This window comes from Planococcus citri, chromosome 3 (assembly GCF_950023065.1).
Source record: "Planococcus citri chromosome 3, ihPlaCitr1.1, whole genome shotgun sequence".
Lineage (NCBI taxonomy): Eukaryota > Metazoa > Arthropoda > Insecta > Hemiptera > Pseudococcidae > Planococcus > Planococcus citri.
In genome coordinates, this window is record NC_088679.1 from 83,365,629 (window position 1) to 83,392,913 (window position 27,285).

The 27,285-nt window shown below is 38.2% G+C and overlaps 1 protein-coding gene across 1 annotated transcript in view; it reads left to right on the forward strand.

The window, feature by feature from the left end:
* The window catches only part of LOC135839927 (uncharacterized), a 259,550-nt gene that overhangs the window by 138,203 nt on the left and 94,062 nt on the right, over positions 1-27,285 (forward strand). Inside the window, exons 3-4 of the mRNA XM_065356198.1 lie at positions 1,465-1,600; positions 12,851-12,984. Of these exons, the coding sequence (XP_065212270.1) occupies positions 1,465-1,600; positions 12,851-12,984 (270 nt within the window). The remainder of the gene's footprint in view (positions 1-1,464; positions 1,601-12,850; positions 12,985-27,285) is intronic.

Sequence of the window (27,285 nt, forward strand, 5' to 3'; positions counted from 1 at the left end):
TGGGGGGGGGGTTTCCTATAAACAACTGGACAACTCAAACATATTAAAAATACAAAAAATATACTGTGACAATACCACGGTCTGGACCCTATCGATATTGCATAATTAATTAATGTCGAGGTAATATCCGTATGAATTGTTTCACATTGAGTAGAATTGGTGCTGCTGTTGAAATTGACAAAATTCATATCACCGAGGTTGGCTCTTAGCAATCGACGATGTTTGAAACTCAGGAGCATGAAATAATAGTTGCGAATTAGTGAACTTGGCCACGACGCCAGTTGAAAGATTACAGGATAACGGTAACGGCTCTACTAGGACGATATTTCAGGAGCATTTACCATTCGGATACTTGCACTTGCAGGTGGAGGGGGGGGGGTATGGATCATTGAAGCTGTATAATGATGACGCTGCTAAAGACGGCTATGCTGGAACGCTGGTGTGAACTGACGTTGTCGCTCGGCGTCCCACAGCTTCTGAACGGTGTCACGCATATATTTCAGGTGCTGAGGATTTGTGATGTCCAAGGGTTTGGGAGGTCTATCAGCTGCATGTAAAGGGCACTTGAACTTCCAAAGTTTGTTGTCTGTATTCTATATTTCAGTATTTCACTGCAATGTTTGAATTTTCATTTTTTTTTTTCATTTCAATATTAAACAACTTAAGTCACGATGAAAATCTTTGATTTTTACAAAATATTTCTATTTTCCAATTTCTTTATGTACGTAAGTATTTTTAATTCGTTTGTGCGTTCTTTTAATGATGAATTTGTTGTTCCTCTATAAATTTATAATGTAACCTTTATTGTGAATTGTGATATTAATTTGAACAAGTAGTGCAACAGTGACATATTTCAAAATAAGAATAAGGATCTCTAATTTTTGTTAAATATTGACTAAAATATTGTTTCAAGTGTTCGCCTGGTCCTTGAATTTGCATTTAATTTAATGTGATTAAACGAATACCACTAAATTACTACGTTGTACCACTATTGATACTCGTAATTATTATTTTGTTTACAGAGTTGATTATAATTAAGAAAAATCAGACGTGAAAAAATGAATTTAATAAAAATGAATAAAAACGAAAAATTTCCGCGTTCTCTGTTCTTTTTTCATTCATTCTTGCGATGTTACGAGCGCTAATCATTCTGGGCCTGATGAATACGAAAATGCGGCGTTGCCGTTAGCAGCGGTTCCGGCTTGTTAAATGGAGAGGGTGGTGCCCATTTCCGCGTTCCTCAATCAAAACTCATTTCAAATTGGCTTTAATCGGTAAATTGGATAAGGCAATCGTAATTAATATCGCGCCTACGTAAATTTTCTTGAGAAACTATCGAGATATGGTACATTACAGCTTGTTCATACATACGTAGCTTTCTTGATTTCACGTAACATATTATTACTACCTAATACATATTATAATAATTTGTTTGGTTTTGTTTTTGTTTTTGTTTTTTTGCAGGTATCACAGTCGAACGCTAGCCAAGTAGTGCTATCGGATGTGACATTTAATTTAGCTGGGAACATAAGCTGCGAAGTGACAACTGATGCCCCAGGCTTCAGTACGGCAGTAGCTGTGAAAAATTTGATGGTCGTCGGTGAGTAGACAATATTAGACATCAGAGACGTTAGGTACTTGGGTACAAATGCGGGCGGATTTGAAAGGCCTAATTTCTCGATCTGCGATATCTACGAGTATGTAGTATGTACGTTGGAATTTTTTAATTCGGGGGCAGAGAAAAGAGGATAGGGTACTTGCGTGCGAAACTGTAGCAAAACGTGCGGAATTTGGCAGCAATTTTCGTGGCTCAAGGCTCGTAGTAGGTACCACAAGTAGATATACGAGTTTGAAAAGAAATACGTATTTTGAATTTTCGCAATCGGGCAACACGGGGGGATGAAGGTGGGTAGTAAAACCCCGCGCGCGAATTTCGAAATGGCCCGGGCCCGCAAACGTTTTTTACGAGTTGGATATGCTCGGGTGCCTCGGCGCAGTCGTCATCGAGTCGGCGATCTGAAAAAACGATTTCCAGTAGAAAATGAACTACATACCTACAATACCTACATATATTTACCCATTATACAGTAAATAGTTAGTATTTACTCGTATGTACACTACATATACTCGATTCAAAAGAGACCTACAGACCCGTCGAAATGGATTAACATTTTAGGTACCTACGCAAAATCCTAACGTGTCGACGAAAAAGTTTTCTGAAAGTTTTCGAATCATATTTAGGCAAAAATGGGACACGATTTCTCGAGATTTTTGAAAAAGATGCCACATAACCCATCAAAACGGTTTGAAATTTTGGTAGAAAATCGAAAACTCGATCAAAACTCCGTTTAGCGCTTTTGAAGGATTAAAAATTATATTATTTCGATTCTTTTTTCATCACTTACGGAGAATTACGAGTTTCGGATTGGAAAACGTTTTTTGCGATTTTAAAATGGCCGACAGTTTTTGAAAAAACTCAAATATCGGTAAGTATAAAAATGTTTTTCGAGCATTTTAGAAGAGATTCGATTCCAAAATTAGGTAACGATCGTTGTAGAATTTTTAGAAAAAATGTCGGGTCACAAATCAAAATGGGTAAAGATATTGGGAAAGATACGTCGAGTATTTCGACACAAAAAATTGTTCGGCATTTGCGCGGAATTTCAAAGCTGAAAATTGAGTCGCAATTTCTACGTTTTTTGAAAAAATGTCGCGTGCTACCTACAAAAAAGAGGGAAAATTTTACGAGAAATTCGAAAATTTTTCGACGAAACAATTTTTTTCACCAAAAACTGCGTTTTAGACCCGTTCGACTGTCGATGATTTTTTCAGATTACTTCGAGTAGTGAATCTCGATTAAAAATTTTAAAAACCAGTAGGTAAATAAAAATTTATCGGACAAAAATAAATTTTGACGAACAAAGGGTTAATTTGGCCCCGAGAAGTCGACCTGGGTACCATTGAGCACACGAGCAGTGAGTGCCCTTGCCCTTAGTCGGGAAAGTTTCAGACACCCCCCCCCCCGGTCCCTTCCATTTTTGAGATGGGCCCCTTTTCTAAAATTTTAGTTTAAAATTTCTCGATTTTTTGGTACGTTGTAGGCACCGTCTGTAGGTATAGGAGCGTTCCCATAACAAGTTTCACCCCCTCGCCCATATCTTTCCCTCATTCACTAGCTACTTGAAAAATTACTGAAAATACGAGTATAGATGGATGCGGAATGTCAAATATGTACTTACGTACTTTAATTTGAACCGGGTTATTTTTGCCAGAACGCGTTGGGAAGCGACGCGACGCGACGCGACGCGACGGGAGCGAAAAAGCTGCTCTTTTTTTTCCTAGAAATTTTCTCTCTTTGACGCGGCTCTCTTCTCTCCTCCAGAGGTACCTACTGTACCTCCGGAACTACAACTTTTTCTGACACACTTTCAACTCAAACTGAAGGTCTTGGCCGAATTTGCGGTCAAAAGCCGTCAAGTTTTTTTTATGCGATCCATCATACTCGTACGTAGGTAATAATGCATTAGGCTGCGATCTCGTTCAAAAAAACGACGATCATTTCCATAAAACATACAAATACTTAAGCCTCGTGTGTATTTTTCAGTCGCTGCTCGCATCGCTAGCGACGAAGTGCTTTCGTCCGAGCGATGTTTCTCAGTTTCTGTTTTCAGACCTTGACGAAAATAAAGCGGGGCGATCGCGATACCTAGTCTGGCCGAGAATTACGCTCACGCTCACGCTCACGCTCACGCTCACGCTCACGTTAGCGCGGCGCTAAACGAAACTTGCAAACTGCAGAGTTGAAAAGTTACTTCGATAAGCTGAAAGTTATAAACTTTATTGGGTAGTATTATCAACGCAGATGTTTCGCATTAATAAACTACCTAGTTACGTTAGTAGTAGTCGTCGACAAAGATGACGACTCGAGGCGTACAGGGACGTTTGCATTTGCGAAATGTCGTCGGTGTATTCAATTGTACGAGTATGCTATGTAGTATTGTAGTACATACGTAGACGTACCTCTACCTACTCGTAACACGATTTGCTACACCGATCGCGTGGTGGCTTTTTCGGTTTGGCGGTTAAAATTTCGCGACAATTTATTAATTTAATTTTCGGCGATGCGAAAGCGAAAAGGTTAAACAAAGCTCGAGAGTCGAGACTTGGGGGGGCGAGTGCAAGGGGGGCGAGTGCAAGGGACGCGATCACCACCACCACCACCACCACGAATACCACTGTCGAAGAAGAGTACTTACCTACGCTTGGAAAAATTGATACCTTATTTTCGAGTCGGAGATGAGGGTCTTATGAATACGAGTAAGTAAGTATGTGCAAATAGGTACGGTATAAGGTATTACTCGTAGGTAAGGTACGAGCATAGCGAGTCTCGATAACGCAGACGCTACTTACGTACGTGTAAGTACAGTCTGAGAACTGAGCGGGAGCGTGAGCTGCGCCGCTGCGATGCCTTCAATTACATACGAGTACAAATAAACACGTCGCGCGTCGGTTCGTTGTGCCAATTTATCGTGATACGTATGTCTATGTACGTAGTACGTAGTACGTACGACGACGGTACGAGTATATGTGTATTGTGTAGTGTGTACCTATGTATTTCTCGGTGGCTTTTTCTCACCGCTTCTCTTCCTCGTCACTCTCCATCTGGGCGGGCGTTTTTCGCAAAAATAAGCAGCGATACGAGCGAAATAAATCGCCGATGTGACACATCTAGTTCTATTTTTCTTCAAAATTTGATAACTCTTGGCGTGCGCGTGGTTTAATGTCGCAACTTCGCGTTTCGCAATACCATACGCCGTACGCTCCGAGCCAATAGCGAATAACAATCAATGTCAGTCTGCTGGAAATTTCAATACAATAATACTCGTACATACGAGTATTTCGCGAAATTGTCTGGCTATGAGCTACGAGTAGGTATCGTTCGATGAGTAGCTTGTATGACTGTATGTAGAATGTATGTACTCGTGCACATGGTAATTTGCAATAAAACTGGCCTCTTTTGCAATTTCGTGGAATCTAACAGATCCTACTTTTTTCACAACTCGTCTTCAACCAAATCTTTAGAAAACTCTCCACCCGACCGCCACGCTGCGCCGCCGCACCGCCCGCCCCCCTTACGCACACACGCAAATAACAAAATCAGATTTTTCGTATGAAAATTTAAAAAAAAAAAAATTGAAATTGGAAGAAAATTTGTAGGTATCCAAAGTGTTTCTCAATTTCAATCGATTTTTTTCACTACTCTCACTAGTCACTACAAGTTAGATACCCTGTATTTTGAAAAAATGACGCCAAAGTTAATTTGGACGGTTTTTAGACCACTTTTCAGTTTTCAGATACCGTGAGATGGGGTGAATAGAAACAAAACTGGGAATTTGGTTTGCGCTGTGCGCAGTAGCTACACTCGAGTCGGAAAGATGAGCACTGTACAGGAGTCACTAGGTAGTAGGTACAACCTTCCAGATGTTAAAAAAATTAACCCGGCCAATATTGGACAACCTGGCGCGGCGGGATTTCATCACCGAAAATGAGCACCGTGCTTTTTTACTGATCTTTTTAAAGCCAACAACGACGTTGGTCTAGAAATACTCGTAAATGTTCTATGTAGTTGTACTGCGGTGTTGAAAGTTGAAATAATCGCTTAATTGGAATGTTCTACAACTTTTTCAATCATCGTAAGTTCAAAATCTGTCAATAAAAATTTTTGGCGCTGAAGGATAGAAAAAATGAAAAAAAATTTTGAACAGTGGGGTGAATATGTAAGTAGAAACACGTTTTTTTTATTGCTTTTACATGAAAAAATGTAAGCTTTATTCGTTTTGGAGACCCTACAAGAGCAGATTGACTGCATTTCATTTCTTGGATCAAGAAAAAACACAAGATGACATCGAATATTGGCAAAATATGACTCAATTTTATTGAAATTGCAATTTTTAATGGATTTTTCTATCATAAATGATGTGTTTTTAACAATATTATATGACGATAATTTGCACGAATTTATTCATTTACTATGGTAAAATTGGGGGGGGGGAAGTGAGTGTTTCTATTCACCCCATTCCAAAGGTGGAAGGAAAATGACCTATTTTTTGGACCTGGGGGCTAGGTATGTGTCTGGAGGGGGGGATATAAACACCGCGTATTATAAAGGAGATCGAGATCAAACTTTTGAGCCATCACCCAGCACTGTAACTGAATTTGTCTTTGAGATACGGAGCTTCAAACTTCAATTTTGTTTCTATTCGCCCCATCGTACGGTACTCCGAAATTTCCAAAATATATTCGAAGCGTTCGGAACAGCCCGAAACCACCTCCGATCGACTCGGCATTAAGTACCGAGTAACATTCATTTCAACAACTCGATGGAGTGAAATGTTGTGGAAATTTCGATTTTCAAAAATCTAGGTGCTGCAGAACTACCTAGGTAGTAGGTAGAGGTACCACTCAAAATGGTTCGAAACAGTTTCCGATCAATCGATTTGGAGAGTCGAAAACATGACACACACACACACACACACCAAATTTCAGCTCTCTCGGCGGTCTACGTATTTGATGACATTTTGACTTTTTTCCCATATTTGACCAGAGTTTGATTTTTCAAAAATTCATTCGAAATCAAAATCGTTTGCGAACTCAAAAATTTCATCTACTTTTTCCAAACTCGTAGGTATTCGGAAAATCAGATCACCTATAGATTCAAACCCGATGGACAGTTGCTCGTATTACAGCTGATTTTCAAATTCATTTTGATTCGCCATTGAAAATGAAAGGTTACAGACGTAGACGTAGAAGTGACTTACGTGACTCTTTCTCTCGAGGATTATAAAATTACTTACTTATTCTCATACGCGAGCTCATTTTCCATAATTTATGGAAAGAAATTTGTATTCGCCTGAAACAAAGAAAAATTAAGATGGATTAGTTGGTTATAAATCAATCGACACTCGATAGATGCGTACGTATGTCAAATAATAATGGTCGAAATCCAAAGTAAAAATTCTGACGATCTCCGTGTTTAATAAGGAAGGAGCGAGAAATGAATATTCGCAAAAAAAGTATAGTGAAAATTGTAAAATTGATCGCGTAAAATCAAAAATTGACGATGTCACAAAAATGTGAACCAACTTCGATTCGTTTATTTTTTACAATTTTTACATAACGTAGCTCGGAAGGGGGGGGGGGAATGGTACCTTTTTTAAAAAATCAGATCATTTTAAAGAATTCTGGTACAGAAATGAACATTTTCTGGGTGCCTAACTTTAATTTGTATGTTTAATTTTTTTCTGCGTGTGGAACGTGATAGCTTGTGGTATAAATTTTTGAGCTATTAAGGGAAAGTCGAATCATATGGCGAATTACGTATTTTCTCATAAAATCAAACAACTGGGGGGGGGGGGGAATAGGACCTGGGAGTGCAAAAAAGCGAAAATAGATACGTGCAAAATACGAGCCGATTTTCTTCGTGATGCACTTACTCTGGATCTGGAAGGTGCCCTAGATGGACTTTGAAGATTGGAACGTAGCGCTAGCGCTGCTGCTTTGTTATTAGAATTTCTTTTCAGCTTATTAATTAAGCTAATATGTACCTACTTCACTAAACTTGAAATTTTTCACCCTCTTTCTCTCTCGCTCTGTTTTCTTCTACGTAGTCGTACTCGTACCATTTTTGTGAAATTACTCGACTTCAAATATGCCAAAAAATATCAAAAAATGAAAGTTAGCAGCTACATACGAAAAGAATCGTTCAATTCGCTCAAAACGTCGCATTCGCAGCGCCGCCGCCGCCGCCGCCGCGCCACCGAGCAGAACGAATACGAGTATTTCACGTCCTCAAGAAAGGAGCGATTACAACGACGATTCGCAACACTTGGCCACACCCCGAGGAAAAAAAATTACCCAGTATACTTAATTACAAAATAGCCATTCTTGTATTAATTATCATTTTGCGTACCATTACAAAAAGGTCTGGCAGAATACTAATGAAGAAAGCGAGTAGTATTTAAAGCGTGTTTACACGAGGCATTTTGCCAGGGTGCGACGCGACGAGAGCGACGACGTTGAAAAAAACCCCTGGCCTAGCCTAGCCTATCCTAGCCTAGCTAGTACGCGTAGCTCTAGCTACCACCCGTGCATCCGCTATCGTCGCGCGTCGTGGTGTGCTACGCTAATTTCTACGCATTTGACGAGTAGGTATTAGCTAAGTAAAGTACGTAAGTGATCAAAAAAAATACGACGACGACGACGAGACGAACAACAACAGGACAAGCACACAGGGTACAGAACTACAGAGAATAGAAAGATACAGCTGCAGCATAGCAAAAGACGCATCGCATTTGCGAAAAATACCGAGCCATTGCTGCGACTGCGATGCTGCCGCGGCCGTCGTGTTAATGGTAAGAAGAAGAAAATTAGGTACGTACTCGTAGTATTCGTACGTACGTGTATAAATACGGCCGTGATGGCTTCGGCTTCAGCTTCAGCGTTGCGTCTTCGTCGCACCGTCAAACGATCTCGAGGCGAAGCTAATGATAATAGGAAATACGACTAAAAAAAAGCGTAGAATCCGGAATAAAGGAAGGAAGAAAAAAATTCACGGATGAGCGACATTAAAAACTGGACCGGAAAAAAGGCTGAAAAACATTTCCAAAATACTAGATTGAAGAAATTGGCACAGATGATCGCCAGTAATTTTGAAAGAAAAGCGTTAAATTTATTTCGCTTTGCGGACGAAGCTCTCACTCTCAGAGATTGTGCACTGTGCAGCGAACAAATAAAATAACAAAGAGAGAAAGAGAACGAGAGGGGAAAAGAACGGTCAAACTTACACATTTACGCCTACTTTCGCGATTAACTTTTGCTACGCAATGAGCCGCCGCCGCTATAGACGTTCGCAGCGTCGCGTCGAGTTGAATATTAACCAAGTGGGTAATTCTCAGAAAAAGGGTCGATTTTGATATGCATAATTTTGAAAAACGAAAATCATTTTTTTGGAAAATTTCAAGTGGGAATCATTTGTATATGTGTCCCAGATCCCTTTTCTAGTGTTGGCCTCAATTCAATCCCCCCCACTGTGGACCCCGGCCCCCCTAAAACGGCGATAATTAGAATTCGACCCTCATCGATGTGTAATATGTCGATTGACATGTTTTCAAGGTCGTAGAATTCGAATCAGGAGTTATTTTTTTTGTAGAGGTGGAGGGTGAGGCGTGGGGAGGGGGAAAATGTCAAATTTTGCTTATATTATCGTGTAATATGTCGATTTATGTTTTTCAGGCCGCAGAGTTCGAATCTGGACTTATTTTTTTGGTAGGGGTAGAGGTGAAGTGTGGGGAGGGAGAAAATGTAAAATTTTGCTTGTATTATCGTGTAATATGCCGACTAGCGCGATAAAAGTACAGCTGTCTGAAATTTGGCCAAGTCGAAGGACAAATGGGCGCTGGACAAGCCGAAGGACAATCTCAACGTTTTTTCGTTTCTAGCGTTACCTACTGGACATTATTCGATTTTTAACACGTAATGAATGTGTACTTATCATGTAGAATAACTTCCCTTTCTCAATTATCATTTTTGGCGGGTTCATCAGGGTAAATAAAAAGGCAAGCCGAAGGACACCGATTTTGCGAAATATCATATTTTCAGAGACAAGTACGATCAGAACGAGCTATTGCGTAGGTTTTGAAAAAAACATTGCGGGGTAACATTTTTATGAGGACAGTGAACCAGTGCAGCCACTCGTCAGAAAAAAATGTTGGATTGGGAAGCTACCAAAAATAATTGAAAATTGCTCGAAAATTTGCGCAAAAAGTGTGTGACAGTTTTAAAATGTGAATTGTGAGCTTCCTATAGACTTATTGCAATTGCAATTTGCACAATAAGAGACCTTCATGTTCTATGATAATGAGAATGTGTCAATTTTTCCAAAAAAAAATGAAGTTCATGACACTTTATAACATTCATTTTCAAAAACATGATGTGTGACAGCCAAGTCGAAGGACATTTGGGGTATAAAATCAAATGTACACCAATGAAAGGAGGGTCTAAAAACCTCAATACCATGTGTGAAATGTGTGCGGGGTCATTCTTGAATGGACCAAAAAAAAAAAAAAAAAAATTCATGCTAAAACCGTTGAGAAATTTGCCATGTACACGAATTTTACCTTTTTCTGAGAATTACCCAAGTACAAAATACAAATACGAGTACGAGTACGAGTACGAGTAAGAGTACGACGATAGTGGCGGACTGGTTTACCCATTACGTTGACATGGCCATCGCCAAAGGCCCGAAACACCAAAAGGCCCCATGTTAAAGCCAAAAATATGCTATTTTCATTCTTTATCTAATGTAATACTCGAGGAATTTTTGCAAACTTTTGCCGTCGCGTCGGTCGGGTCTCTTTGCTTTTCTTTCGCATTTTATAACTGAAATTTTCTGAAATTGTGCAGTCAAAAATTGGTGTAGACTCGTCGTTAAAAAAATCATTTTTAAAAGCTTTTGCCCTCGCTCCATTTGGGCTCCTGTGTGTGTGTGTGTGTGTTTTCAAGTTACATTTTTAAAAAAGGATAATATCGGTAATATTTTAAGAAATGTTGAGCCAAAAAACGCATTTTTCATCAGAAAAATACTTTACTTCTCGAAACAAGCTTTTACTCTCGCTCAGGGCTCGTCTCGTATACTCGGTTACTTTTCAAGTACCTAACTATACGCGTTAAGTACTAAAGTTTCCTAAAAGTAACTTTTGGTAACTTTTTCTACAGTTTTGGTTACTAAAGTTACTTTTAAAAAACAAAACTTTCAAAAATTCAATTTTTGTACGAGTGTGAGAAGAAAAAAAGGGAAATATATAATCGCACGACAGAAAAAGGTGTTTGAACGACAACAGCAAACGACAATAAAAGCTGTGGTAGCGACAACTTAGGTCTTTACAGCGACAGGTTTTCAACGACAAAATAACGAGTCAGCGCAGCTATTTTTAATTACGAATCACGACAACTCCTTCTGACAAAAAAGCATGTCTAAGCGACAGAATAAAATTTTGAACGACAGAACAATGTACAACTAATTGCATATTTGAAAATACACGAAAAAGCGATAAATAAAATATTGGATCGGGACGCTAGCGAAAATAATTAAAAATTGCTCTAAAATTACAGCAAAAACTGTGTAACAATTTTCAAATGTGAAATGTGAGCTTCCTTACGGACCTATTGAGATTGCAATTTGCACAATAATTGTCGGACCATTTTGAAAAATTCAAAACTCTTCGAGATACTCAATTGTCTGTTTTGGCGGTTGGGGTATAAAATCGAATGCACACCAATGAAAGGGGGCTAAAAATCTCAATACCAAATGTAAAATGTAAGGGAGGTGATGCTTGCATGGACCAAACCACTTTTTGAGAATCACCCATTTATCATTTTATGAAAATTTTCAATGTTTTTTTTTTTCATTTTATTCGATTTGTAACTTTTCTGGTAAAAATAGACGCGCTGATGGATTAAAATAAAAATAAAAATAGAAATAGAAATAGAAATAGACGTGTAAACAGATACTTATTTCTGTCGTGATTTTTGTTTTTTACTGTTGTCGTTCAAATTATTTAACTGCCGTTCAATTTTTTATTTGTCGTGGACATTTTTTATCTGTCGTGCAAGTATATGATTGTCGTTCAATTTCTTTTTTGGTCGGGCACTTCTTTTATTTGCCAGGCATATCGTTTAGACCACCTTTTCTGTCGTGCGATTCACCTATTCTGTCGTAATGATAAATCATACCAGAAAAAAAAATGCTAATAATTTACATACTCGTATATGTATATAATATCAGTAAATGAATATCTGTTTTTGCCAATAATTCTCAATATAGTTCAAATTTTTAAAATTGAATACATTTCAATTCGTAATACGTAATTATTATGTTTCTTTCTTCTTCTTTTTTTTTTTTTTTTAAATTTTTTTCTACGTGTACCATATTAAAATGTTTTACTCGCAGTTTGTCACTTTTTAGGCTACTTTTCAATTACTTTTTGTGTTTTTTCCCGAGCTTTTTCAGTTACAAAATTACTTTTTGAGGGGGATATTTGAGTACCTACCTACGAGCCCTGCCCTCGCTTCACTCGAGTCTGTTTACTTTTCATTTTCAAAATTAAAATTTTTAAAAACTCGTATCATTCAAATTCCAAAATTTTAGACCGAAAGAAATTTAAAAAAAAATTTTAACATCGCTTTTACCTCTCGAAACCCGAATTTTCGAAAACTTTTGCCTTTGCTTCGGACCAATTCTTATCTCACAACTAAAAAAATCCTACGAATTCAAAAATGAAAATAAGAATTTTTCAATGAACCTAACTTGGTGCCAGTATTATCTATATCAAATGGCAAAATTGTCATTTCATCTTGAAAACTCGTCATTTTATTCGGCAAAGTTGGTATTTTTTTTCATACCTAACAGTCGGAAAATTTTCAGTCAACACCCCCCCCCCCTTCCACCAAAAAATCTCCAGTTTTTTTCTTGTCGGGATTGACTTTTTTTTCGCAAAAGTGAACAAAAAGAAGAACAACAACAATCGTAGGTATGTAAAACAAACTCGCATTCAGGTATCCGAAGCTGAGAAGAAAGCAGTACATATGTACGAGAATGATTCTATTGTTACGGGGGAGGGAGGGGGGATGTTAAGGGCTCCATTCGGTGGATTCGCCAGGGGCGCCGCCCCCCACCACCGACCCAGTCGGCGCCTGTACGTGTACGACTATGACGATGACGATGACGATGGCGACGAGAATACTCGTATGTATTTGCAAACTAATTAATTCGTAACGTTGTAATTGTTTTCAGATTTACCGAAAAATGGACCAACCATCGCTGTAAATAAATCCAAATACGATCCGGGAGATAAATTAATAGCTAATTGCTCTTCCTTTCCATCTAAACCATCGGCCGTATTATCATTCTACGTTAACAATGATCTGGTAAGTAATCTGCTCGTAACCCGCGTATTAGTACTACCCATGTATGTACATATGTACTCGTAGTAGTATTTCTGGTCCATCGTGCTGTAAAAATCTTATTTATGCATATTGCATATAGATAGTACACAGATACACAGACAGTCAGTCAGTCAGTCAGTCAGTCAGACAGACATACATACGAGTAGGTGGTATGTACTTGTTCATCCACACCCCCGTCGTCAGTTCTCCCGCAGCCGCAGCTTTTTATGCCCCTTTGCGCGAGACAGTGTGGCGGCGGCGGCGGCGGCGGCGGTCAAACATCTGTGCTTTGTGCGGCCGTTACTATACAACACATTTCGATAACGGTGAATGCTTTTGTGGCTGAATTAAGCTAGTTATCAATTTAGCACATGCGAAATTACGTATTCCGATCTCGCGAGTCGTGGTACATACTCGTCTATGGCACGCCGCGAACCCTCTTTTCTTCTCCGCCGCGCCGATTCGCTAATACATGTATTCTCGATATACATACTCGTACATATAGCAGCGGTGTCACGGCGCGGCGGTGCGGTGCGGTGCGGTGCGGTGTGCTGTGGTACTTGTTTCTGCACACAATTCTATCGTCGTTCATTTCCTCTTTCCTTGGGTCTATGTACTCAAGTATCTCACATACTCTCTCTCCGTACTTAGCTACTAATTACTATTTAGGTAGGTCCAGGTAGAGAGAAGTACGTTAAATATTTTCAAATCGAGTGTCGAATATTTTGGGTCTATTGTTGATTTTGAATGCGGATTTTTAATTTAATACGTGCGTGTTGGTGTACAATAGTCGAGGGTACGTGATTATAGCGTCGATAAATACGATAGCAAAAAGAAAATGTTAAAATTTTTCGTTCAAGTAAGCTCAGCTTTTATATCGATAGGCCTAGTTTATTTATTCTTTTATTTACCTAATCGCATTATGAGAAGTTTGAAACTTTTCTAGCGTCTGAGTCGAATAAATGAAACATTTTAGCCCTGAAAATTCGCTAATTAGGTAGGTCTACTCTCTAAATTTGAAACAGTCAATTTCACTGCTTAGCAGTCACGACATTTTGCCTTTTTAAAGCAGTAGTTTTTTTTTACTGCAAAACAGTGAAAAATTACTGAATTGGTCAGTAAAAAATCATTTTGACTGACCAATTCAGTAATTTTTCACTGTTTTGCAGTAAAAAAAACTACTGCTTTAAAAAGGCAAAATGTCGTGACTGCTAAGCAGTGAAATTTGACTGCTTTAAATTTAGAGAGTAGATACGCTTTTTAATTAGCCGTAATAGCGTATTTTCCAGCTGAAATCTTCGGCATCCGAAAGGGATTTCAACTTTTCCACGAATTTTTGAAAAATTATACCTACGGCTACACACACACAGTACACTATACCTAGACCTGCTGCAGAGTGCAGACTAGGAAATTTCAGGTTTTCCAATTTTGGAAATGTAACCCCTCGCCTCTCCCTCATCTTCGTCACCCGAACTGCACCATTACAGTGAATTTTTTGCACCCTCGGGTGCCCATACCTCACATTCGAAGAGACCCACTATTTTCGCGAAGAGAATGGTCTAAAGCAACCACAACCGAAATTATTACAGCTACCCCAACTTGTGATAATTTTTTTTCAATCTACGGAAAATTTTGAAAATTACCTAGTTCCCCCCCCCCCTCCAGAAATATCGAACTTTAGGGCTTGTACTCGATTTTTTCCAAAAAAAAAAGTTAAATAACCAAAAAAACAACAAACACGAAAAAAATCAATGTAGATACCTGACTACTGTACCTACTTGGATAAAAAAAGACCCAACACCGGGTGTAATAGAGATTTTTCCTTATGAAAGCTAGCTCAAAGAGACTGTTTGTCAATAATATTCCTACTTCACCATTCGTCAGATACTCGTATAAAATGGAAGCATAAATGAATACTTCAGAAAGACTACATACTTACTTACACTTTTTTATTGTAACGAATGACGAGTCTCGCTTAATTATACCTACTCGAGGAGTTACGTGTTATAAAGCTATTTTCTTAACATTAAGTAGGCAATATCTTCACACGGATGTTGATAAAATAGTTGGGACACTCTGCTGTAATCAGGCCCTTCTCCGTTCCTTTATCCCTCAGGTTTCACACTAAATTCACCCGCCAGATAAAGGATCACGTTGAATAACGATTTACTCGTAGTTGTTATCAACTGCAAAGCGAAGAAGGAAATTCGTCCAAAACACTGTACACAAACACATTCACACCCCTACTGGACGAGTGGACGGCACACTCTGTACTAGGCCTTATTGGCGTGTATCGTTATTTCAAGCACCTTTTTACCCTGGATATGTCTTCTGTTCTTACGTCTGGAACCATAGAGACAATCCTACGCATTCTCACCCCACAACGGCATAACGGGGGGGGGGGGGAGGTGGTGGTGGCGGTGAGTTATTACATAATTACATTATTCAACTTCGAATGGAACACTAATAAAAAAGATATAAGTTACGGCATATCCTTAGTTAAACACTTTTCACTGGTCATTGACGAGGATCTTGCTATCGCGAATTGCAGGAACCGAGTACTCGTAAAGATCACGATCGTGCGATCCTCTTACGGAGTGTCCGATCGTCATGTCATAGAATTTACACGTTAACCTTGACCATAAGGAGGGGTGGTTATCATAGTCCCTCCCTGGAGGGGAAATACGTTATATAACCACCAGAGGGGTAATTATGACGATTACCACCTCAGGTGGTTAGGCCATACCTGTTCCTCATACGGGTAATGTAAATTAAAATGGAATCTTTCTCGATACTTTTTGGCAACAAAGGGAGAATTTTTGAGATTTTTGGAAAAAAGCAGCACCGGCTTTTTGGGAATCATTGGTAACAAAGTGATACTCTCTAGCAATTTCTTGTAATAAAAAAAAAAACCAAGACATTCGAGTGATGCTTGAAAAAAAAAACTTCGCTAGCAATTTCGCCAAAAAGTGAGAATTTTTTTAAACAAAAAAAATCAGTTGGCAATTTTGATCGAAAAAACAAGTATTTCGGGCCGTATTACACAGTCTTGCCATAAGTTCTGACCCTACTTTAAACGCTTCTGATACAAAAACAAAATTTTAAAAACGTAAAAGTGATTATATATTCGGAAAGTAGATGAAAAAAGCTTTAATTTGACTGTATTTAGCTGCAACATGCTGCTCAAGACACTTAACAAAACGGGAATGACAGATGAAACAACAGAAGCCCCACGTACGCAAAAAACCAAAAAAAATTGGCCGAAAAAAATTTTTTTTTGAAATTTTTTTTTGCGCATCAAATTTTTTTCACTAAAACAATAATTCTGTGCTCCAGGATCACCAAATTACTATTTTAGTAAAAAAAAGTTGATGCGCAAAAAAAAATTTCAAAAAAAAATTTTTTTCGGTCAATTTTTTTTGGTTTTTTGCGTACGTGGGGCTTCTGTTGTTTCATCTGTCATTCCCGTTTTGTTGAGCGTCTTGAGCAGCATGTTGCAGCTAAATACAGTCAAATTAAAGCTTTTTTCATCTACTTTCCGAATATATAATCACTTTTACGTTTTTAAAATTTTGTTTTTGTATCAGAAGCGTTTAAAGTAGGGTCAGAACTTATGGCAAGACTGTGTGAATAAAAACGGGAATATTTTTGAATTTTTTTGCTAAACGCGACAATCGTCAGCAATTTTTTGAGAAAGCAAGCTAGATTTTGGCAATTTTGACACGAAGCAGGACTTCGTGGAATTTTCAGCAAAAAAAAAAACGAAACACGTGAAGAAGACCTACAAACGGAGTTTTAAATGAGATTGAGAGTATAGTTTGAAAATATTGACCAAAAAAATTTTAAAGTCCCGAGATGAATTACTTTTTTTGAACGCTCAATTTTCAAAAGCTAGAAAAATGCGAAAAAATCCAGGAACCAAGGTATTTTGAAGAATGTTCAAACCTCACACCTATGAACTTTTCGAGATAGGAATCAAAAAACTGCGTGGTAAGAGGGTGTCCGAAAAATTTTAGTCGAAATTTCGTACTCGTATATTTCACTCGTGTCTCATAGAACTCGTTCAGTTGGCCAAAGATGAGAAACTGGATCCCCCACCCCCACCCCCACCCCCGCCATCATTGTCATAAATGATATTCTGTTTTGTTGATATAACCCACGGGGACTCCTAATTTTACGAGGACAGTTCTACTTTTTTGAACGGAGAGTGGATAATTTTATATCGACGTTAGGTAGTCGGCAAAAACAATTATTCGAAGTATTCTTACGTAGGTATCACAAATCCGTGGCAAAACGACGCGACGGCGACGTGACGCGAAGCTTTTCATTACACAGCAACGAAAGTTCAAAATGCTTACCAAGTTACCATAAGATACTCCGTAATAAAGTTCAATACTTACGAAGATATACTCATATCATCGGTAAGTATACGAGTATGTTACGTACATACGCGTATATAGGTACCTACGTATAATTTTCCGAAACGTGAAGTGAGTACACGTTTGTAGCATATCACGAGCAGGCACCTTGTCTAAAAGTAAACAATAACCTATAAGTACGTTGAGTTGAGAGTAGGTAGTGTTTACTGTTTATTTACCTACGTACGAGTACGAGTACGAGTATATGCGAACTTGCGAGAAACAAACATATACCTACGATTCTTTTTCAATCACTTCACGTCACGTCGTCCTTTCATAAGAACGTCTACCCACTACCCACTACCCACTACCCACTACCCACCTGTAGACTAAGAGTAGAAATACTTTACTAAGACTTACATTAGGTATATTTAAATAAGAAAACTTTCGTATAGGTAATAGGTATAGTTAAGTACCTATATTATAGTAATGCGTGAAAGACGAAAGTCAAACAAAACAGGTGTCTAGGAGAAATTTGATTTGAATTAGGTACATAGGTACATGTACATACGTAATACGTAGGTATAATACGCAAATCAATTTTTTTTCTTTTCCTTTCTCTAAAAATAATAGGCCTATCTATCAATATCCTTAGGGGGTGTAACACGATAAATATTATTTGTAGGTATAGGTAAAATCGAACTTGATCGGTTCCGAGTGTGTTTTTTAGTCAACACCATAGGTAGAGGTGCCTACTGCCTAGTGCCTACCATACAAAGTAATTTTCGTACAATCAAATCTTCAATTGGGTATGGTATAGGTACTCCAAATAACAAGCGCCAATGAAAATGTACGTAGTATTTACTCGACTTTTGGTGAATTTTTAAAAAATACTAAATTGACCATTTTTAGCGAAAATATTCGTAGTTGCTCTTTTCTTTTCAAAAAAAAAAAAAAAAAAAAAAAGGAAAAATTGACCCTGCCCGACATAAGGGAGGGTTAACCTCTTGAAGTGGCTTTACATAGCAATCGGCTCATTTATTTTCACTTTGTACGTAAAAGCAAAATAATTTGTCGCAAAATTGCTCAATCGGCGATTAGTACATAAGTACCTACTAATTGTAAGTAGTTAGTACCTTACCTACGGCTACCTAACAATAAGTATAGGCCATACGCCATACGCCATACGCCATAATCTCGTCCAGTCGAGCATTTCTCACATAACTACCGGTGCGCGGTACGAGTATAAACTTAATATTCAGAGCGTAATATCGTTATGGAAAAACGCGACGACGCGACCGAATAAATAAACAACCCTGTTTGTCGACAAGGTTGCGTCGTCGTCGTCGTCGTCGTTGTGGGACGGAAATTCACGTGAAATTTTTCGTCGTGCTTCATTTCTTATCGGTGTTTTTGTGTTTCATCCGAACGAACCGACGCGACGAATGAATGAAGAAAAATTCGACGATAATGTCGATTATTCTGTATATTATTATGTATTATTCTTCGATTCGGTGAAACGTGTAATTTGTCATTGTGAAAAAGAAAGCTGCATAACCGCGCGCCAAGTTACCATTTACCATTTCACTTACTTGACATTTTTTTCTCTCCTTTTACTCGCTCGCATTGTTCGAGAGTGCCTTAAAAATTTCAACAATACTCGTACGTTCGTCGTTCTCTGTCGGTGTTTGGCGTTTTACGAGTAGGTATTATTGTTAAATTATTCGACGACGCCGACGGACACGGACGCTGAGAATAATAATCGCCAAAGATTGTGTACTTAATCGAACGAATCGATATACTCGTACCAACATTTTTGACGATTGACGACAGCCATGAAGATGAAATGCCTGCGCGATTGCGATTCGTGCTGGAGAAGAACCTTATAATATGTACGAGTATCGCATGCGTTGAAAATGACTTCATTGAAGAGGCCATCGTGCTATGGAAGGAATCAAAGTTGCGAGGTTGGTGTCGGTGTCGATGTCGATGTCGAATAATTCCGAAGGTGATACGGCAATTGAAACAACATCCGTGTGCGCGCAATTGCTCGCCCACGTAATTGAAGGCACAAAATTAAGGGGTAGGTACGTTGTACCTACTAGGTACCTAGCGAGGTGGATCTAAAAATACATTTATGTAAATGAACGCGTGTACGTAATTATATTGTATAGGTACCTATTACGAGTACTCGCATATGTATTTCCTGGTTTCTGACGAAAATTGATTAGGCAAGTTTACATCTACAGGGAGACGAACCAAAGAAATGTTGAGCTCCGCCGCGCAGTTGTTCGAGGTGCTGAACCAAGGCACTTGGACGCCAATTTACAAAAAACTAGCTACGACATCTTAGCAGTTTTGAATCAAGTTGCAATTGTTAACAAATTTTCAAAAAAAGCGATTGAAAATTTTGAAAAATGTTGGCAGAAACAATAAGATGTTTTCGAAAATTTTGACAATTAGGCAAAAATTAGAATTTTTAGTCAATTTCGCTTTTTAAAAATGGCTTTACCGGCAATTTAGAAAAAAATGAGCAATTTTCACAAAAAATGCAACTTTAACGCTGATTTAGGAAAACTTATGACATTTTGACAATTTTAGCTCAAAACGGGAATTTTCGAGGCAATTTTGATAGAAACTTTACAGAAAAAACGATAAGATCTCGACAATTTTTATGACAGTTGGGGCTTGTTGACAATTATGAAAAATAAAACAAAACCTATGTATACGCCATACGGAAATTGAAGCAAAAACCAAGGTTCATTTTAGAAAAAATTGTGGTTTTTTCCACTTTTGGGTATAGTATAACCTGCGCAATCTCTCGATCACCCCCCTCCCCCTCCCTAAAGTTGCGATTGGAATTTCCGAACCTTCCCGACCCATTGGTTTAAAAATTCGATACCATTAAAAAACCACGAGAATGAAATTAAAACACGACGACGTAATTGTACATACTCGTATCTACCAGCTACCTAGTACCTAAGTACCTAGTACCTACTACAAGAGCACACGAGCAAAGTGAGAGATGAACGTTCTCGTTCACAGTGGTTGAAATCGTGACAAAATACCGGTTGGCTGAGGCGAGTAAAAAATTAAAATGGTGTTTAAATTTCGCCAATTCGCCATAGCATTAGCACAAATACAGGGGTCGGCGTAAGTTAGTATTCGCATTCGAAAACTGATGAGTTTTCTTCAACACCCTGTTGTGTGTAATTAGTAGATAGAGGGTCATGTAAGTAGTGCGTTGTGTTCGTAGAAGTCCCACCAACACCTTGGTAATAATAGTTTCGTTCCCCACTATGTCACTACAGAAAAAAAAATTACTTTTTGTTTTAAAAAATTTTTGTTTGTGCAAATCGGAATACTAACTTACGCCGACCCCTGTATGTAGATAGGTAGAGGTACTGATACGAAGAGAATTCGTTCAACTTTAGCCTTTTTTCACCTCTTTCATTACTCGCTCTGTCTTTGTCGGGGTGCGGCGGATTTGGTATTTTTGACGTACCTAGCCCACTGTGTAAGTGTGTACTACGTAAACGTACAGTATGGTATACCTAATACATACGTACGCGAGAGTATCTAGCATCTACGCGGTCAACTTATAGTGTGTATACGTGTAGACAGTTGGTTTTGCTTACGCCAAAGTACACTGTTATATGTATGTATATACCGTACACGAACACGCCAAGAAGATTTCAACGCTTGAAAACTTCTCGCACGAAAGCCTTAAGCTTTCAAAAAAAAAAAAAAAAAAAAAAAAAAAGTAAAAAAAAAGTATTATCTTTTGGTTGAAGAAGTTTCAAAAACGAGCTCTTCGCTATTTTTTCTGTTCGAGATTTTTTCCCTTCATCGTCATTCGAGTTTTTTTTTTTTTTTTTTTTTTTGTTCGAAACACTTTTGGTGGTGTTTGGACGACGAAGATGAGATAGGGCTGCTCGTTGTACCTACTACCTACCTACCTACCTACCTACTTGTAAAACGACGAGTGTACATATATTCGTAAAGAGGGGAAAAGGCAATGTACCTAAATAAAATGTTCCATTATACGTACTAAACGTTAACGTGCGCGCCATCGTTTCTCTCTTTCTTAACGCCAAACAAGTGAACGATAATGAACTTTAATCTTCCTCAATGGCGGCGCAAAAATATAAATAACTGACCTACGATACGACACGCAGCGTGCTCTCGTATACCTACCTAGTACCTAGTACCTACACACTACACAGTCGGAACAGTCCTACACGGATACGTAATACGTATATGTATACACACATATATGTATACTACAAATACACAGGCAGGTAGGCTGGGTGGGCAGGTAAGGTACACAATTCGAGCACAATGTCGATGTAATTTGTCACATGGTTTAAGAGCGAGCTCGAGCGCCGAGACTGAGCTCGTTCTTCATTTTAAAGTACGACTTTACGCGACATGTCTATCCGACAACGTTTGTAATTCAAATTTTTCAAATGAATGGAGCGTAATTTTGGTAAATCCTTTTCACGCGTCGTTGTTGTTGCGATTTTTAAACGAGCTACACCAACCAACGACAAAAAAAAAATACAAAATAGGTACGTGAAACTTTAACGTACCGCAAATTTAGATTTTAGTTTTTTTTTTTTTGCTCCGCTTTACTGAACGTGCGATTTTTTAACATACAATTTAAAATGGTCGGCAGCTTTGGAGTTCCATCAGCTCGGATTTTTGAGCTGGTGGCTATTGCCTATTCGTAGGTAGTAGGTACGTAATTACGTACGTATCTAGTACGCCAATTTAACCTATTTCGTGATGCGAGGTAGGTAGACATCGGCAATGAAAATCATCTGGTTGATTCCAAGTTACTAATCAGCATGTGAAAGCGGTTACTTATCCATTTAAACGGGACAGCAATTTTTGAAAAGATCATTGGTCTGAAACCCTCGTAACTAAAATTATAGCTGCTCGAATTGATTTTTAGATTTTTGGCGAATTTTTGAGAATTCAAAACTGCCTGTTTTTAGTGAGAATTACCTTTTTTAAAAAAAAAAAAAATTACACAAATATGCGCGTATAACTCGATAAAAATGACGAAAAAGGAATCTCTAAATTAATATACTCGTATAAAAACTCACTCGAAAACCAAATTTCACTATTTCTGGTCATTCTGGAGCCGCCACGCGCCATCGCAATTTTCCGTTTCTCCGGAATTTCAAAATATCTCCAGGAGGTATACGAATCAATTTGGACAACTAAAAAAAATGCAGTTGCGGCTTATTTTCGACGTGTTTCGAGGGTTTGCCTACGTATAAATCAATGGCTGCAAGTGGTTTGCGCACAAATGGAGGAAAACATAACGCGTTTGCGCACAGGAAACTTAGGGACATAAGGGTAAGGTGCTCTAATGTCGACCACATTTTTTCTTTCGGCTGCCAAATGAACACGTTTTGAGATAGAAATCCCCGAAATGGCTTAAAATACACCTTGATCCTTCCCCCAACACATGCCAAAAGCTCATTGACATCAATAAATTTTCCAAGTTTTTACAAAAGTTTTTCCTCAACAACTCAAAAATTGAATTTCAAATTTTTGGGTCCTAATTCCGACCACCCCCGAAATTGAAAAATAAATGTGTAAAAAGAAGTACAAAATCAATTTTTTTGCGAGTAATTAAAATACTTTTCATAACTTTATCATTCATTCAAGCAATAGCTATAGACGAGAGCATTCCAAGTGTTTTTTCCCCCAAATGACCCTACTTTGAGAGACTATCGTTCTACAGCAGGGGCAGGTGAAAACTGAAAATTTTTTTGGGGCCATTTCAACTCCAAATCTTCAGCATAATATTTCAATTTTTAGCAAAATCAAAGGTTGCGTAAATTTTTCAGATCCGCCCTAATAGGTAGGTATAGGTAATGTGATTTGTTTGTAATTTAGGAGAAATACAAGATGGTCGACATTAGAGCACTTCTCAAAAAAAAAATTTTTTGAGAAATTTTTCAGCTTACCTTCATCAGATTTGAAAAATTCTCATTTCATTGAATTCCTCGTCTTTTTTTATTCTCAAAAGATATCTCACATAATTAAAAGGGTGTGATTTAATACCACGACAAAAAAGGGCGTCAGCACGACAAGCATAGGCACTTTCACGCCAGAAAAATCATTACCACGACTAAATGGGAAATTCCCGACAATAAAGAGCTTACCCCGACATAAAAGGTACTCCAACGACAAAATAATGTATCAAACGACGAATTAAAAAATTCACGACATTTTATTACTTTCAACTCCTATATAAGGCAATGCACGACAAAATTTTTCCATCAAAAACAGGCATTTCACCGACAGAAATAAACGTTTAAAAAATATTAAAATCAATCAATCAATCAATCAATTTCATTTATTTGGCTCAGTTTTCACAACTTTATCACAAAAAGAGATACCAAAAAAACGAAGTACGTATGTATGTACTTAAAACATTGCTGTTTATACTTAGAAGTAATGTTTTGTGGACTTTGATGGGCGACCCCTCTTCCTCTTTTGACCTCAGGGACGTACCGAAAGGGGGCCAAGGGGAAACAGTTTTCCCCACTTAGGTTCCGCGAAAGCAGGAAAAACTTGGGAAATTGTGAGAAATTCAAGAAAGTTGAAAAAAAAATTCCAACAATATTTTAGTTTCTGTTTTTAAAAATTCAAATTTTTTACAGTCATGTATTTAATTATTGTTCATTTACCGACAAAAACGCCGATCTATACTTAAAATTCTCATTTTTTCCCCTAAGCTTTAGCCCTCGCTTCGCTTTAGCCAATTTGGTTCTCTTCTACTGAGTTACAATTTCACTCAAATTTTTTCGAAAGAAACCCTCAGTTGATCATTTGTCAAAAATTTGTACAAATTATAATTGTAATTGAGCTGATAATGTTCTGTCGTGTATGAAATTATTTTGTCGTGAATACTGCTTATCTCGTTATTAAATCGTAGTCGTTCATAAATACTTTATTGTCGGGCGTCATCTGACGTGGAACTTCATCATTTTTCGTCGTTCATTCATCTTTTATGAACGAAAAAATGCTCGTCGTGATGACGCCCTTTTTCGTCGTGCAAAAAATATTTCCCCTAATTAAAATCATATAAATTACCGAAGTCATAAAATGCAACGTGAGAGGCGCCAAAAAGTTTTTGACCCTTCAAAACCAATTTTCTGCTCTATCTAAGTCAATTTTGGTTTTAGGGTTACGATTTTGGTGTCATTCGTTTTGTCTGTGAAAAAGGAATAGAAATACATTTTTTCCGGAAAAATTCTGGCATAATTTGAATGAAATCGGCAGGTGGTCGGAATTAGAGTAGTGGTCGGCATTAGGGCACCTTACCCTTATAGGGACAATACGACTCGTTTGCGCACAGATTTTCCTTCTCACTTTTACAGGCTTAGGACGGTCTGCTTTATTGGCAGGCGTGATTAAAAATATATGCGCGAGTAGTAAGTAGTAAGTATGGAGATAATACGATTCATTTAAAATTCAAACGGAAGTAGGGTGACATCGTTGTCCTAAAATTGATAGATATTTGCTGATGGTGATTTCTTTATTTCTGTACCGCTCCGAAGTTGATCTCAAAAATCGCCGGCAATTCTTGTATAGGAATTGATTTTCCCTGCAAAACAATACCCATATCGTTTTTCGTTAGGGAATATTTTTACTTTTTAGAGCATATTTTGGCATTTTTTAGGGAATATTTAAGCGCATATTTTGGGTTTTTTAGGGAAAGAATATCCGAGCCCTGACTACGAGTATAACATAACTACGAGTAGGTACCTACTACCTAACTACCTATGTACTGATCGCTACTTGGTATGGCCAACCAATCCCAAAAGCCACTGACGAGCGAGATTTTTCATACAACGTGGTACTAAAGAACATAGGTACTCGTACGATAGACCGTGGTACCTCGACGTATTCTAGATCCACAACTCTACCCGAATGAAATGAATTTATGAAACAGCTAGTGATTTGAGACATTCGCGGGTCTTTTTCAAGCAGTCAAAATCATACCTACTATCGAACGATGTTTTCAAGCGGTGAAAAAATCGCACCTTTGCACGTAGTTTTTGAGCACTCGACAAAATTGCTTCCGCGCACACTTTTCAAACAATCCAAAACGGATCCTTTTTGCATAATTTTCAAGAGTTTGATACCGTTTGGCGTTTAGAGCAGTTCTGGTAGTCTGGCGTAATATGAAAATAGGAGTATATGGCCGCACCACCACCCTCCCTCCACCCCACCATCCCCACCCCAACGGTATTCCGAGACAATTTCTTTTTTTTTGGACGAATTTACCAATTTATCGACGTTGACTACATACTTTTCGTTGATTTTTTTTCATTAATTTTTTTTCACGCAACTTCGAGGGAGGGAGACTCGGGGGGAGGAGAGGGGGGGGGGGTTCAAGCTTCTTCGAGCCCCACACCAAGAGGCGCAATAGGCACATCTAAGGCATCCTTCGGACGCGCACGCTTAAATTCGATCTCTCTCGTCCAATTTGCAAAGTGAGGGGCGTGATAAGGTTTTTTGAGGTCGAAAAGCACGAAAAACCGAATTTCTCCTCTCCAAACTGCTCGAAGAGGTTAATCTTCGGATACCTACCTACGTTATGCGATGTTTGATCGCCCATCATTCCTCGTAGTTTGACTTTTGACCTTTTTTAAAAACTTTTTTCACACCCCTCGGTACTTCGCTGCCTTAAAAATTTGGACACGCGCGAATTCAAAGTTGAGAGTCATGCCCACTCGAGCCCCTTCAGTCTGATGCCAGAGCGAATTCTGTTGAAATGCCTTCCGCCGAGATGAACTAGCATTAGGGTACATCAGCCCGCCCCCCCCCCACCCTACCAAAAAAAGGTCGACGGATTTTGGCCAAATTCGGTAGAGAAACCTTCGATTCGAGTTGAAAGTTGCCCACAAAAATTTTAGCCACCGAGGTGCTTGTGGAAAATACGTACTTGTCGAAAGATACAAAACATCGTTCTTGAACCTGGGAAAATACATATTTTGAAACGTACCTAGCGTTATCAACTTTTTTTTTGGACATTATTGTCAATTTCAAAAAAATCGAAAAATAATGGCGAAAATCAAAAATGTGTAATTCGAGCTCTGAAAAAGTCGACAAATGAGCTCTTTTCTACGGAATAAAGATCGAGAAAAAGGAACGAATTCGAATTTTTTCATTTTTTCACTACCTTTTTTACAAAGTTCACTACTTTTTCACTACTTTCACTACTTTTGAATAACTATCCCAGGTTGGGTAGTGACAAAGAGTAAAAAAATATGTTTTTTTCAAAAATGGTCCCTCATTTTGAAGGTTCGTATGTCCCCTCCGAGAGCACCTTGGAAACTAAAATTATTTTGGATAATCTTCGACTCGAAAATAAAGGTCGCTGCTCGATTTGATCGAAATATGCCGACTTTTTTTTTTGGTAATCTACCCTACCTAGTACCTACCTACCATACCTACTTGATTCTGTAAAAAAAAAAAAAGAATCTAAACGATTAAATTTTTCGTTCAGCCGATGACCTTTTTACGTTTGGGAAAAAAAAAAATGTTTCTGGTAGAGAAATTTCATAAAAAAACTTTTTGTTGGGAATGTGACTGTTTCTTGACACGATTTCCACGTGTATTCGCGCGATAAAGGTAGGTAATCTTTTTGCCAGACCTCTTTCGAAAACATGGTTGCAAAAGCAAGCGAGTATCGCCCATGCCCATATGCTTAGAAGAAAATTTTCTAATAAATCACGCAGTAAAGAAACAAGTAAAAATATCTGCGATAAAATGTAGGTATGTATGTAATGTACTTATTACGTAACTGCTACCTACCAAAGTATCTAGATAATAAAGTGAAGAGTATAAGGAAGTCGTTATCTAATTTTCCGAGCTCGAAAAATTATCAGTATAG